Source organism: Python bivittatus, unplaced genomic scaffold (assembly GCF_059951505.1).
Source record: "Python bivittatus isolate LINGU-HERP-01145 unplaced genomic scaffold, Pbiv_v1 ctg000530_np1212, whole genome shotgun sequence".
NCBI lineage: Eukaryota > Metazoa > Chordata > Lepidosauria > Squamata > Pythonidae > Python > Python bivittatus.
The window spans coordinates 548,646-563,126 of record NW_028277085.1 but is presented as its reverse complement, the minus strand read 5'-3'; the positions used below and the strand labels follow the sequence as shown (position 1 = coordinate 563,126).

Here is a 14,481-nt window from a genome sequence, read left to right as displayed (position 1 = left end):
TTGAGGGCCGACGGGGCTGCCCCACTGCCCTCGCCTCTTGCTCTCACTGGGACCCCTCCTCTGCTCACTCCCCTGCCCTCCCAGCTAGGCTGCACAGTCAGCAGGGCAGCGTCAAGGGGGAAACGGCACACAGCTTCCCGGATCAGCGCACGGCCCTGCAGCATGAGCCCTTCTTCCATGTTCCATACGTGTGCAGAGATGACACTGCAGGCTCAGTCAACTGAGTCGGCCACCCTTTTTTTTGACTAAAATGATGCCCTGACTTACTCACAGTAAAAGCATTTTGGTTGTACAGTGGAACTTCCCCCTCTTGATGTTTGCGTGGAAGATTGCGCCTGCCCTTTGCTGCGGCAACACTGTGGTCCTCAAGCCGGCCGAACAAACCCCGCTCACCGCCCTCCACCTGGGCGCCCTCATCAAGGAGGTAAGGAGCCCCAGGCATCCTGCGTGGCCCCGGGCCCCCTCCTCCCCGCCCAGCCCTGCTGCCCCTGACTCCGCTGTGCTTCTCTTGCCAGGCGGGGTTTCCTCCGGGCGTGGTCAATATTTTGCCAGGATTTGGACCCACCGTAGGGGCAGCAATTGCTTCACATGCGGGGATTGATAAAATTGCCTTCACGGGGTCCACAGAGGTAAGTGTGTTATAAAGGGGGAAGAGCACTTGGCCATGCCCCTTGGACTGGCGAGCATTCAGGAACTGAATTCAGGAATCAGCGATGCCAGGAAGTTACCTTAAGCAAACTGGGTTAGGGTTGGGGTCAATGTTCAGCCACCTTTCCAATAATTTCAATGCCTCTTCCCATAATTTCTCAGGGCTTGCAGGTAATCCCTTCCCTTCCCCTCCTGCTCTGTGGGTCTTGAGGTCCAGCCGTCTCCCTCCCCCCCCCCCCGCGCTTTGATGACTTACCCAGGCCGAGATGCTCTTTTGTGCTTCCTGCCCAGGGGCCAACCCCCCTCTCCTGCGCTCCCTAGAGTCTGGGGGGGCTGACTGTCCCTGCCAAGTCAGGTGTCCTGGTGAATTTGGTAAATGCCCCTGGGCTGTGTTTTGGTTGAACAGACTCTTGCACAGGATGCTAACTTGCTGTGGGAAGAAAACACAGATGGGTTTGGTTTCAGAGCTGCCTTGCAGCCAAAATAAATGTTCCCTGTCATTCCAGAGGGCTTTCGTTTTTAATAGGCGTTTAAAATTAAAATGCCCTGGATTTTGCCCTAATTCAGTATTTGCCTTGAAAAGCTGGTAATAGGAAGTGAAAAGCATTGCAGGATGAAAAAAAGCCATTCTCGAAGAACCTAAAGCGGGAGCAGCTGGAATATTTTAATGCAACTTGAGTGTAAACTGTTTCATGTTGTTTTTGATTTCCTGTCCTGTGGAATTCTTGTAGCAGCAAGTCAGCAGAATCACACTTCCAAAGAGGTTTCTAAAATCAGCTGTTCCTTGGAGTGCTGGGCCCCCGAAAAGCCCTCTTACTTCACCACGATTCCTCGCGATTGCAGACACACTTGATCTGCTCCTGGGTACCCAAGTGATTCCGCTCCAGCGGTCACCACAGTTTAGCAGGGGATCAGCTAATGGACCGAGCACGTTCTTGCTCAGGCCCAGTACAGTCACCAGCGTAATGTCTCAAAAGACGCGGGTTTTGTGGCTTGGATCCATGCTGGAGAAGGCTCGCTGGTCCTCAGGGTTGATGGGCGAGAGGAAGCTTTCTGAAGCAAGTTTTCCAGGTCGCCTGCAGCCCCCTCCTCCCCCTCCAGCATCGCTACTTTCTTTGACTCATCCATACCCAAACGAGTTCTTAACGCAGTGGTTAAACATTAACCTATTCTGCATTTTGCCATGGAAGCACTTTCCCCAGAATTATTTTATGCACAGTCGCATATTCATAGATATCTTGTCAGGATCCATTTCTGCTTAGCAGGGCTAGAAAACAAGGCAGCATTTACTCTTAAAAGCTTAGTTGTGCTCCCTGATCCGCTGCATCCATGTCCAGAAGGAGGTGCCACTGAATTCAGGAGGGTTTGTTACTTATTATTCCACGTCTGTGTAAAATAGGATCTCTGTCCCGGCTGGTAATTCGTAAGCATTGAGTAGTTAAAGTTGGCATCTTTAATGAGCGTGTTCCGCAATGGTCAGCCACTGATGGTCACAGGGTTTGGTTTGGTCTTTTTAGCATTTCCAGGTTCCCAGGGACTGTTCCACATCCTCCCGCCTGGCACCATAATGGCTGCTCTCCCCGGGACCCTTTGATGTGCCTCATTCGAGCCCCCCCCGTTCATGGCTCACCTCTCACAGGTGGAAGCCTGGTGGCGCAGGAGCCTTTCCGCAGCCAGGGACCTTCTTACCCAAACTCCCTCGTCATGGATCACTTGTCCATGCAATCCCCCCTCGCTGGCTTTTCATCCATGGCTCATTAGAGGCAGCGCTGCAAACGGACCCAAACACTGCTTTTGTTTTTCCCAAAGCCGTGCTTGACCCCCCAGGCAACCAGCAAAATGGTCCTCCCTTGAACTCCAGCCTTCTCCACCACATGGGTGGTTACCGCCATATAAAGAAGATGCTCTTCTTTGTCTCCTGCGAAGCAGCATTTGGAGAGCCTGGGGTGGGGGCGCGGGGGCAGGAGGGTCCTGCTTTCCTCTTCCCTTTCCGTCAGTGCCTGAAACCTCCCTTGCTTTGGAGCCCCTCCCTCTGAACACTTCTGGTTTGATCTTGGTCGCTCAACCCTTCAGCTGCTCTGTCACCGTTTCACCCGCCTTATTCTGGGCCATAACTGGGACTTGGCTGGATGCTGAACATTTGGGGGTCGCTTTGTCAAGGGCCGTCGTGGGGCGAGAGCTGAACCCTGCAGGTTGCAAGGCTGGGGGCCAGTCTGGGGCAGTGGACCAAGTGGGTTTGTCCCAAATAAGCCCTTGTTCTGCATGGACTGCGTTGGCTGGGGAGGCGGGCAGGCATTTGTGCATCTGTGAGTCGTTTCCATGGGGTCCCATGGGGCTTGAGCGCCTTCTGCTTCCTTTCCGCTGCTGAGTCAAAAATGGGGGGGGGGGGTTTCACTACCAAGGAGGCAAAATGTCAGCGTTTTCGTGCTAGTAGGGAGATTGTGGGGTTGCTGAGCAAAGGAGATGGCGCTTCAGGCGTGAAGGTGTTCCGTTAGATCTCTTGAACAGCAGGAACAAGACATAGATGAGCAGAGATGGAGGAGAAGTTAATTCAACTGGAAATATTTCTACTTCACATTTCCCAAACCAAGAAGAAACCGAAATGCAATTAATTCTTGCCATGGCAGCAAAAATCAGGAAGTCTTGCAGGATGTCTCTTGTGCCTGACATTTGGTAGCTATAACCATGGTTGGGCCTCCTTTTAATTCTTGGCCTGGGAATTTCTCAGGACCGCTTGGCTGGTGGCTGTTGGAAACCAAATGCTGGATTACTGGATTAGTCTGACCTGACCTGATCCCTTCAGGCAAGTCTTGTGTGGAAAAGGTCCAGCAACATACTGAGATTTACTCAGGAAGGCAGGTTCTGGGTGTCATTTTGGGAAGCTGGAAAGCCAGCAAGCAATAATTCATTGTACGTTGCGGGGTGGGGGGTGGGGGGGTATTAATCCCACATTGCAGTTGGCTCCTTTTTGGAGAGCTTTGTAAATCTCCAGTACTTAGCCGTGGTTTCTGTTCCAAAGCCATCACATTGTTGTTTCCATCTCACAAGATGATTTACATTTCCTCACCCCCATTCCGTCTCCTTTAGACAGAAACTCTAGACTGATCTCAGAACAATTGAAGTTTGATCCAAGTTTACTTTCCCTCGGCAATCAGATGCAGCTTGTGTAAGGAGATGAATGGCTGGGGTTTGGGTGGTGCAGCAGAGACACACCCCAGCGAGCTGGACACATTCTCCTTTGTAAAGTTGTGTTTCTTTTTTTTTAATGGTTTTGGTGGATGGTCCAAGATGTTTAGCCAGGTCCCTCAACAACTTCAATCAAAAGCCTGGGAAACAGTATGCCTGCCTAGCTTGTGTGAGTGTTTTCTTTATGCCGTGAAGAGCTGAACAAAGCATGAGTTCATCATTAGTCAACAAGATATGGGGCAAGACCATCAAAGCAAACTACAGGAGAGGCCAATATTGATTCACGCCAAGCAAATGTTTGGAGCGAACAGCTGCCTGACCGCTGATAATAGCTGCCCTTCTCAGCAGGCACCTCCTGTCCTGTTGCCAGAGCCGGACCAGCCGGCCACCTCCAGTAGGAGCAATGGGGCTGCACCTTTCCCAGGGCATCTCATCCTCCAGGGTAGGGACATGCAGATTGACCCCCGGGAGAAATACCGTCTCCTTGCAGAGCTCCTGGAATTATTTATGGACATTCTTCCCAAATGTTGTGGTGAGCTCCGTTCTGGTGGCAACCCTGAATCGGGACCTCCTTGAGTTGCTAGGAAGCCGCCCCCACCCACAGCAAGCCCAGAAGCCAGTTAGGAGTTGGCAGATGGCGTCAGGGAAGCGGACTGATTGGGGCTAAAGGAACCCATCTTGCCTAGAGGGTCTCCTGCTCAAGTTCCACCAACATGTACAGAACCTCCTCTGGGGAGCAGCTCTTTGGGCTGTTCAATGTCAGCCCCAAAATGTCTTGGTCGACCCTTCCAGGAGGCCATGGGAGGTCCTCTCCATCATCCTTGGGCTACAACCTGGCCCTGTGTCTGGACTGGGCAGAAGCCTCCTCCTGTGGGGTTGTGGTAGCTGGTCTGGCAGGGCGAGCTCAGCTGGGCCCCAGAGCTGTGCGCCAACAGCTGACAGGTTCAGGGAGCAAGTCTCCATGTCAGTCGGAGGGGGCCCTTGTGTTTGTACAGCAAACAGCCCCCTCCTGGAGGCTTGCATAACCCTGGTGTGCTCGAGGGAGGCGTCTGTGGGAATGCTGTAATAACTGCAAGGGAATCCTTTCTTTGGGCTATATTCCTCTGATTTAACAGAAGAATTTTCCATTCAGCCATAAACCAGGTCTCCAAAGCAGCTCATCGCAAATTTAAAACAGAATGTTTAACAAATCACAAAGAAAGCAGTTCAAAACAAACTGGATCAAAGAAAAATACGCATGAATGAGGGTAGAGAACAAATAGGGTTTTGACACCCTTTCCTCCCGACTGAAATTGCATAAATTTTTTGGGCTGTTATTTGGTACTTCTGAAGGCAAGGAAGCCTTCCTCACTATACAAGAGTCAAACAGACTGTAAAAGCCTCATTTGCAGATTAGGCCTTCTATAAAATAATGCAAGGGGTGTCAACAGATCTAAGTGCTGTTGGCCAGTCTCTGACAGGGTTTTCTTCCCAAGATCGGAAACACATTTCCAACCCCCCTTCAAAAGGCAGAATCCATGGACTGAGTGGTAGAAAAAATGTAAAGGAGCCCCCAGGTAAAATGAAATCGAGGTTGTCCCACATAGGGACTGGCTCTGCAGGTGAGGCAACCAGTCAGTGGTAGCTCTGCAGGTCCTCCAGAAGGTGCCAGGCAGCCGAAGGGGTCCAACTCTTGGTCCGGGCTTGAGAGGCAGAGGGAATTGCTGGTCTGTTTCAACCACACAGCACACTTCCACATCAGGTTTGAATTCAGCTCTTGAACTCCATATTTCCATGACGTTGGCGATGGCCAGAATGAGTTGATTTATTCCATGCCCAGCGACAGAGGGAGTGGTTGTTGCTTTGCTTCCTCATTAAAGGGAACTTTTCCTTCCTCTTCCCAGCATTTGAAGTGCAGGTCCTGAAAGGGGAATGTTGACCGTGGGGCTTTGTAGCTCCCTCTGGTGTTGCATCTACAGGCAAAGCCCCGGGCTCCTTTAGGGTAAAGGAGGGTTGGACAGATGTTTGTTGGGACCAAGCAGTAATTTTTGCTCCTTGTGTTCAGCATTTCTAGTTAGCAGAAGTGAAGATGATCATGGATCACCTTCAAACTGCACTTGGGATGTTGGGCAAAAAAATGGATGGGCTATGGGTATTTTGCTCTCATAGGCAAGGAAAGCGTATGAATGTCCCTCCCTATTCCACCCTGGCCTGTACGGATGGGCTGAGACTCTCTGAGGGCTGTATAGGACCTGCTCTAATCTCCCCACTGCTTCTGATCCATGCAATTTAGGGATTAATTGAGGGATTAAAGTGGCACCCTCTGCCCAGAGCACTGGTTGGTCCGGAGCTTTGGGTGCTGATGTAGGACAAGCTTAACGCTTCCTTCTTCTTCTTCCTTTCAGGTCGGAAAGCTGATTCAAGAAGCAGCTGGCAGAAGCAACTTGAAGAGGGTGACTCTGGAACTCGGGGGGAAGAGCCCCAATATTATCTTTGCAGATGCAGACTGTAAGTTGTCCTGCCCACGGGCCTTGCCAGCGTTCCTCAGTGCACGGCTGCTCTCAGAACGCCCCCGCACATTTGGGCTTCAGCCTTGGTGTCTCCTCCTCCTGCTCCTCCCCGTGAGGAGATTCTGGACCCCGGGGTCTGCGGAAAGAGCTCCCAGGGAGCGTCACCCGGGAGCGGCCTGAAAGAGCTGAGCGCCGGCCAAGAGATGTCACTCTGGTTGCTTGGGACTCCAGGAGTCCAACTTTGAGTCCTTGCGCTCCAATATTTAGACAAAAGAGGCAAATTGCTGCAACTGCTGGGTTGGGATTTGAACAACAGGCCAAGTCCTGGGTTTCTTCCAGTGGTTTGATGATTTTACCCAGCCTGGATTGTGCAAGCAAAAATTAATTAATCCATTGTTGGCAGAACTGGTACCACCAGCAGCATGCCACGGGCTTTTCTCAAAGCTCTGCTCAGACTCTGGAAACCATTTTGATCTTTACCTCATTTTAAAGGGATCCCACATAAAACCATGTGACTAGCATGTGTTTGGATGTTTTGATCTTTTAAATCCCCCCACCCCAACTGCACCAGCCATTTTTCTGTTCCTCCTTTGAAGCTGCAATGCAGGATATTATGTGTGATGCAAGAGTTGCCCGCAGACGAGGGATCTGCTCCTCAGCGAGCCTTTCTTGATTTTACAGTGGACTACGCGGTGGAGCAGGCCCACCAAGGGGTCTTTTTCAATCAAGGCCAGTGCTGCACAGCTGGCTCCCGGATCTACGTGGAGGAGCCCATCTATGAGGAGTTTGTCCGGAGGAGCGTTGAACGGGCCAAAAGGAGAGTTGTAGGGAGTCCCTTTGACCCAACTACAGAGCAAGGACCACAGGTTGGTAGATGACGGAGGGGCTGGTTGTGCCGGGAGCTGACCCTCATTTGCTCAACCTGAGCCCTGAGCAAATGGCAGGATGGAGCAGCGGCCTGTGGGCAAGTGACCCCCTTCCCCGCTGTGGGGCAGAAGGGAAAAATGCCTGGGGCTGATGAAGACAATTTTGAGTCCGTGGCCAGGGGTGCCAAAGAACCTGACACGCCCCTCTCCTCCCCCCCTTCTCTCTTTTGAGATTGACAAGAAACAGTACAACAAAATCCTGGAGCTGATCCAGAGTGGGGTGGCCGAAGGAGCCAGACTGGAATGTGGGGGCAAAGGTTTGGGCCGCAAGGGATTCTTCATCGAACCCACGGTGTTCTCCAATGTGACCGATGACATGCGCATTGCCAGGGAAGAGGTACCCCATTTGACCTTCCCCTCTGGGCCGGACCAGAACACCAGCTCAAACGGGCTCTGTTGTCCCCCCGTCCCCTGATAATATTTCAGCCTCTCCGTCAGGCCCAGCAAGACCCCCAACTCAGCCTGACTTGATAGGCTTTAGGGTCCTACTTGGCTGAGGGCAGCCAAGCTAGAAAAGCCATCTTCATCGCTTCCTGGAAGAGGCCACTAATACAGTAAATCGCCCTCCATCCATATGAACTTCCACGTCCCTCTTCGACCCACTGGAGTTAATTCTGGGGCTTCCTCCTCCCACTCTTCCTGTGGCCTGGGGATGTTTCGCCCAGTGGGTCTTAGCCTTGGAGCTGGGTGTCTCTTGGGGGTTTGCGTGTCTGCCCTGAGAGCCTGTTTGCTCTCGAGAGCTTCCTCAAGGGAGTATTTCTGGGGCACACCCTTTTCTGCCATCCCCGTTGTTTGTCTGTTGGTTTTTCGTGGCCACAGGCTTAAAGCTTCATGAAGTTCTTTTACGCAGTTAACTTAATTATGTGTCTATAGAACAATCATTTTCCATGCCCTACTGAAGCCTCACATGGGGGCAGCATGCGAATTACTGTCAGGAAGGACTGACTCTGCTTTCAGAGAACGCTTGCACATTCCAACCTCACAGGCTTTGCCCTGCCTCCATCTCTTGCAGATCTTTGGCCCTGTTCAAGAAATCTTGCGGTTCAAAACCATGGAAGAAGTGATCGAGAGAGCCAACAATTCCGACTTCGGGCTGGTCGCTGCCGTCTTTACCAGCGACATCAACAAGGCGCTGACGGTCTCCTCCGCCATGCAGGCGGGAACTGTCTGGTGAGGGACGGAGCAGAGCTTGGCAGCAGTTCCGGGGAGTGGGCAACGTGGGGGCTCCCCTCATTCTCCCTCTTTCTGTTTTTGTCCAGGATAAATTGTTACAATGCCTTAAATGCCCAGAGTCCTTTTGGGGGTTTCAAGATGTCTGGCAACGGAAGAGAAATGTAAGCAACGATGTTCTTGCTGGGGAGAACTTGGGGAGGAAGGGGGGTCCCGGAGCAGGCCTGGCCGCAGCCTCCCAACAGAGAGGAATTTGGGGGTGGGAGAACAGCTTCTGCCTCTGTCCTGGTTTGCTCCCCTCTCCTGGACAGTCACAAAATACTTTGGGGGTGAACCCACCAGGACTCCCCTTTTTCCTCAGAGGTTGAAATTCCTCCCCACAAAATTCTTCAAAAATGGAAGCGGTTTCAACAGCCATGTTTGAGTCAGGCCTTGGTTTTGAGGGGGAAAGGCCAAAGTTCCCCCCCACCCACACCAAGAACCGGGAACCACACAGCTGGACACACAGCGTGGTCTGGCTCATCTCTCCGTCCTCCGGAGAATCTGGCCACAGCCAGTCCCCGAGCCCGAGCTGCCCACATTCCCTGCGTCCCACCTTGAGTGGTCTCCCAACAGCCCTCCTTCTGCCACGAAGGGACCGGCCAGCCCTGTCTGTGGCACAGGGTCCAAGGGCTGGGGGGGCAGCCCAGCCCAGCAGTGACTCTTCCGTCTTTCTTTTGCGGCCAGGGGAGAATGCGGGCTGCGAGAATACTCGGAAGTGAAGACGGTGACCATAAAGATTCCTCAGAAGAACTCGTAAGGGAAGAGGGAAGCGCCGTGCTCCCCAGCACCAGGCGGGCCTCTATTTTCCTCTAGAGGGACTAAGCACTCAGGAATTTTTAAAAAGTGACACTGATGTTTGTTTTTTTTAAAAATAGCATTGCAGCCAGGTTCATTATTCAACTTGATGGGTTCTTCTCCACTGCTGACACCGCGCTCCTTTGATCTCGTGCACTAGAAAAACCTTCTGAAACGTCTGAGCTCTATGGCTGATCAGTGTTCCCATGCAGAGGCACACATGCGCAGTCTCCCCGTTCGGACAAGAAAGGCTGCTTTTACACGACTTTTCGGCTTGGGGGGATTCCGGGGGAGGAGCAGGCAGGAGGCCGCCCGCAGCCACGGCCGGAGGCCAGAGCCACTGGCCACCGAGAGCCGCTCTGCTCTCTGGCAACGCGTCCAGACGGGCCTGCACGTATCCTGGGCTCCTGATCCGTGCCGTCACCTTAGAGAGGTGGGTCCTGGTCCTCCTCAGGTGGGAGGAACATGCGGCTTGCCTACGTAGGGTCGTGAAGCTTCCATCCTGGGCTGAAAGCGGGGGGTCTCGGAGAGAAAGCCCCTGCCTTGCAACTGCTTGATTTGAAATAGTCCCCTGGTTAAGAACGCCCGGTTTACAGACGACCCAGAGTTCAGAACGGAGCCTACTGTAGCCAGATCTGAGTGAGACGCACAAGGGTTCGAGTTCATTACACAATACTACTTATGCAGTATTATACAATCATACTGTTCTGGCTTATGCACAAATTCGACTTAAGGACAGACCCTGGGAACAGAACTCCGTCTTAAACCAGAGACTACCTGTAACTCATTGGCTAGCAGCCCCCCCCCAAATCTTGCTGCATTTCCCCCTCTTCTCCTTGATTTTGAGGCAGCAGCACGGTGGCAAGAGCGGAGTCCCCCATGGCTGCAATGGCCTGGCACACGGCATCCCCTTTTCCTCCCGGTCCTCAGTGCCCCCATACTTTGGGCAGGGCTGGGGAGCCACCTCTTCCCTCCTCTTGCTGAGTCAGATTGAGTGAGCTTTTGCCAGGCCCGAATTTTGGCCCCAGCAGAGGCAGGCTCCAAGTCCTTCGCCATTTGAGCCAGGCAGGGAGGAGGCCGCCGGAAGGCACCAGCCGGTTCAGGCTCCCCAACTTTGCCCTTATAAAGCCACTTCTGGGAAGACCTCGGCAGCAGAGCAGACGCGGTGCCTGAGCAAGGAAGCGGTGCCTGTCCTGGCCCGAGGAGCCACTCCTCCCATTCTCTTTCCTTCCCAGAGGGGTCATGAACATGCCTGCTTGGGCAAAGCCTTCAGGGGCCCTCACGAAAACGAGGTTCCTGGATCCCCCACATGACTGCAGAAGGCAACTGGGGGGGGCTGTTCCCCTATCCTACTCAGGGTGCGGGTGCAGCTCCCTCCCAGTTGCTCAGGGAGCTACGATGCCAATTCCAAATACTTATCAGCCAGGTGGTTCCTCCTTGCCGCCAAAGAGCACAACATCACTTCCAACCATTAGATCTCCAGATTATCTGATGATTTTGCCCTACATGCCAACCTGGCCCTCACTGAAGCGGGCAAAGGCTGACTCAATCAGCCGCCAGCAACATTGTCTCCACCCAGTGACCGAGCAGCCCTCCCTCCCAGCACTGGCAGAAGGTTTGGGGAGACACCCCCCCAAAAAGGAGGCTGGAATTAAGACAGGGGAACCTGTAGGTAGGCAGATGGAGCTGAGTTGCTCCCGTCGGATCCCTCCCGGCGCCGCCCGATGCGGAGTGCAGAACCTGGGCAGGCCGGGGCCGTGGAAAAGAAATCCTGTAGATAGCCGACGCGGCCAGCTAGCTGCACGAGGCCTCCGGGGACGGGGCAGCCTGCGCAGGGCTCCATTTCTAACTGCCCACAGCGGGAACCATCCTTGGTTCTGCTTTCTGCTTTAACTGCCAGTTTCTGATCTCGGGCAGCCCACGAGCGGAGACCTTGTTCTGAAAAGAAAGGAAAGGAGCTCAGAGGGTGCCCTCACCTTGCTCAAACAGCCCCCCACAACACCCCCGCCCCCCCTTCTGGCTAGAGGACCCGGGAGCAGACGGGAAACAGAACGGCCGGCCGCAGCGCAGATTCTGAGCCGCGTTTGGCTACGGCTCACCAGGAGCTGTGCCAAGCACAGAATGCCTCCAGAGGCGTTTGAAACCCAAACGCCAAAGTTGCTGTTCTGAGCCGTTGTTCTTGGGTTGGAGTCTGGATGTTTGAAGGACAGCTGTGTGTACTCAGCTGCATTCTGTGAACGGATCTCCCAGAACGATCCCGTGTCAGAAACGCTGAGCTTCAGAGTCAGACAGCGCCTTTGCACAGATGCACTGGGTGCAACAGGGCTGCTTGGCGGGGAAGCGGTTGCCGGACTGGGGCTGCCGGGGCTCGACCCTGTGCAAGGCTGGCCTGGGGCAGCACGGTCTCTGTGGCATGAAACAAAATGGCTCTTTCCATCCCCCCGCCCCCAAATGCCACGTGGCACAGAGTAGCGGGCATTTTCTATGCAAGGCTCCTTGCACAAAATGTGTGTGCACGCAGGGGCCCTCCATTCCAACCCGCCTCGCGCAGGGGAAGCCCCCACTGAACGGTCTGGGCAGACCCGCTGCCTGGGTCCTTTGGGGTGGGCCAGGGGCCTCAGGCCCTCTCCAGACACTGACTCGCCTTCCAGCATTTTCTGCCAGGGCTCATCCCGGCTCTTCTTCTCTGCAAGCGGTGCAGCATTTCCAGGCGAGATAAGAATATTCCTGAGCTGTGCAACGTGAATGTCATGTCCTGTAGTGTTATAGCAGAGGGTTTTTTAAAAATATGCTCTAAGAAATTTCTTGGTATATCCAATATTCATTGTGAAAGGAGATTTTTTTTTCTTTTTCTGTTCTGTACCTTTTTTAGAAAGACCTGTGCTAGCAATAAGCATTTATACTGTATACTCTGAATTATACGTGTGGTGTCAATGTGTGTTATTCCAAATAAATAACCATTGTCTGGTAAATGAAATTGCCATTTTCCCTTAACGTTAACGATTTGCTGAAATTCAGCTTCAGGGTTGCACAGCTCTCATAAATAAGTCTTGGGAGTCTCTTGAGATCACTTAGAATCTTGCGTATAGTTTTAAAAGTGACAAGCAGTGACAAGAAGAAGAAAAACCTTATTTTCCATAAAGCGTCCCATCAAAAGGGCTTCCAGAACAAAATCTGCCCCTTTTTCCTTCTTGGTGGGACCCCAAGAGCGCCTATCTGAACCAAGGCGAGGCCTTCTCAGTAGCAGTATTTTCCTTTCGAAATTGAGGTGGGGGGAGACCAGATTTTGGAGGGAATATTATTGCAGCTGCACGGCTTTCTTTTTTGAAAAAGAAAACTCTATATTGTAGATCCAGGTCAGAGGCAGAGTTCATCCTCACCCACTGTGGCCATAAAGTTAAGCTATCAGCGAAAGTGAATCATCAGCCTCTGCAGTAAACTCTCGCTTCTCCGCAGGACTCTTGGATAGAGTTTTAAGAAGTGATGATTTTATTTCCTCTGTGGATGAGTCACAGGTACGGAGTTAACACCCGGCCGCTTGTGAGCCCCGGCGTCGAGGCCCCTCCTCGGGCGGGCGAGGCAGGCCGCGTCCCCGAAGGCAGCGAGGCTCCGGGCTCCGAGGGAGCGGCGGCGCCCGCGGGGCGTCCCGGTCTCCCTTTAAAGGCCCGCCGCGCTGCCCGGACGCCCTTCGCAGGCCCGGGGAAGGCGGCCTTCCGGCGGCCCCGCCTGAGAGGGGACCGCAGAGGGCCCTTCTCCTCCGCGCGGCCCACCGCGTGCGCGACGCGCTTACGACCGCGAAGCCCGGGCCACGCAGGCCGCCCCGTCCCCGCGTCGGCTAGCTACAGGATTTCTTTTCCACGGCCCGGCCCGCCCAGGTTCTGCACTCCGCATCGGGCGGCGCCGGGAGGGATCCGCGCCGAGCGATTTCATTCCGCTCTCGGGCTGAGAGGTCGGCATCCGAGCGTCCCGTGCCCGGGGCTCCGGCGGCCGGTCTGCGGTGCTCTGAGCCCGCGGAAGGCCGCAGCCCTCAGCGCTTCAGAACCGGGGAGCGGCCGCGTGAGGACTCTCTGCCCGGGGCCCCGGAAGCAAGGGCCGGGCCGCGGGCGGGAGCGGGAGCGAGAAGAGCCGAAGCCCCCGAGAAGCAGGCGGGAACAAGGGGGCTTCCCAGGGCTGCTCTCAGCCGGCGGGGAAGGGAGCAGAGCGGAGCAGAGGGGGAAACGTGCCGGGCCCCCAGCAGAGGAAGATCGGAAAACGCGCGGAAGCCCGGGGCGCCGCCCCAGCCCCCGATGTGGGACTGCGCCTGGCAGCGGGCAGCGCTCTGCCGGGGCCTGCCGGGGCAGACCGTCCCGCGAGGTGCAGCTCCGCTGCTTGCAGCGCAGCAGCCCAGCGAGGGTGCTGGATCTGGCGCAGTGCAGGAGAAGACGAGTCGTCCTCCGTGGCGCGGAGGGGTGTTCGTTCACACAGCTGCACGCTGGGAGCGGCTTCCAGGGGAGGGGTCTTTCCTGGGCTCCCAAAGGTACAGGGGGCCACCCTTGTAAAAGGAGGGGCTGGGGGTCCACATCGCTTCGGGTGCTGCCCTCCTTCGGCTTTGGGGAGGACCCACCGCTCGCCAGGGAAGACGCTTTGCCCGAGAAGCGCGCCCTGCTCGGGCCGATCCTGAGCTGCGGTTGTCCTTTCCACGCCCAACGTGCCTCGAGGCCGCCTTGTCAGCGCCCGGAGCTCGGCCCAAACTGCTGGCCGGGTCCCGCCTCCCACAGGGCTGGGCCGCTTCGTGCTCTGAGGATGCCAGCGGCTCTTTGGGGGCCCCGGCCAGGAGCCCCCCCCTCGCCTGGCCGGAGCACCTTCAGCCCGGGCTCGGGCGAGCGCCCGGGTGCCTCCTAAGGACGCTGCTGCCCACCAACTCTGGATCTGAGCAGCTGCCCTGCAGCACGGATAAATGGGGGAAGGAAACATCGTCCAAACACCACCCACTTCAAAAGCACCATTGCAATCTGTCCCTTTGCCAAACAAGAACTGAAAAAAGATCTGAGATCAGGAAGACCAGCCCGGCCGCTCGCCCCCACGCTTCCTACCAGCCCTGCTGCGTTTGATGTGCTAATGGCTTGTATGCCTGCCAGTGGCACGAACGCCATGCAGCAGCGCCCTGCCGCCCCTCCCTGCCCCCGGGATTTTGCCTCCCGGCCAGCCGGAGAACCTCCGCTGGAGGAGTCCCGGTGACCGCTCCT

The 14,481-nt window shown here is 54.9% G+C and overlaps 1 protein-coding gene across 1 annotated transcript in view; it reads left to right on the top strand.

Annotated features, from left to right (window-relative positions):
* The window catches only part of ALDH1A2 (aldehyde dehydrogenase 1 family member A2), a 46,769-nt gene extending 34,563 nt beyond the window's left edge, over window positions 1-12,206 (top strand). Inside the window, exons 7-14 of the mRNA XM_088148232.1 lie at window positions 296-424; window positions 516-629; window positions 6,219-6,321; window positions 7,005-7,189; window positions 7,422-7,586; window positions 8,262-8,419; window positions 8,509-8,583; window positions 9,146-12,206. Coding sequence (XP_088004358.1) covers window positions 296-424; window positions 516-629; window positions 6,219-6,321; window positions 7,005-7,189; window positions 7,422-7,586; window positions 8,262-8,419; window positions 8,509-8,583; window positions 9,146-9,218 — 1,002 coding nt within the window. The 3' untranslated portion in view covers window positions 9,219-12,206. The remainder of the gene's footprint in view (window positions 1-295; window positions 425-515; window positions 630-6,218; window positions 6,322-7,004; window positions 7,190-7,421; window positions 7,587-8,261; window positions 8,420-8,508; window positions 8,584-9,145) is intronic.
* Window positions 12,207-14,481: the final 2,275 nt, after the last annotated feature.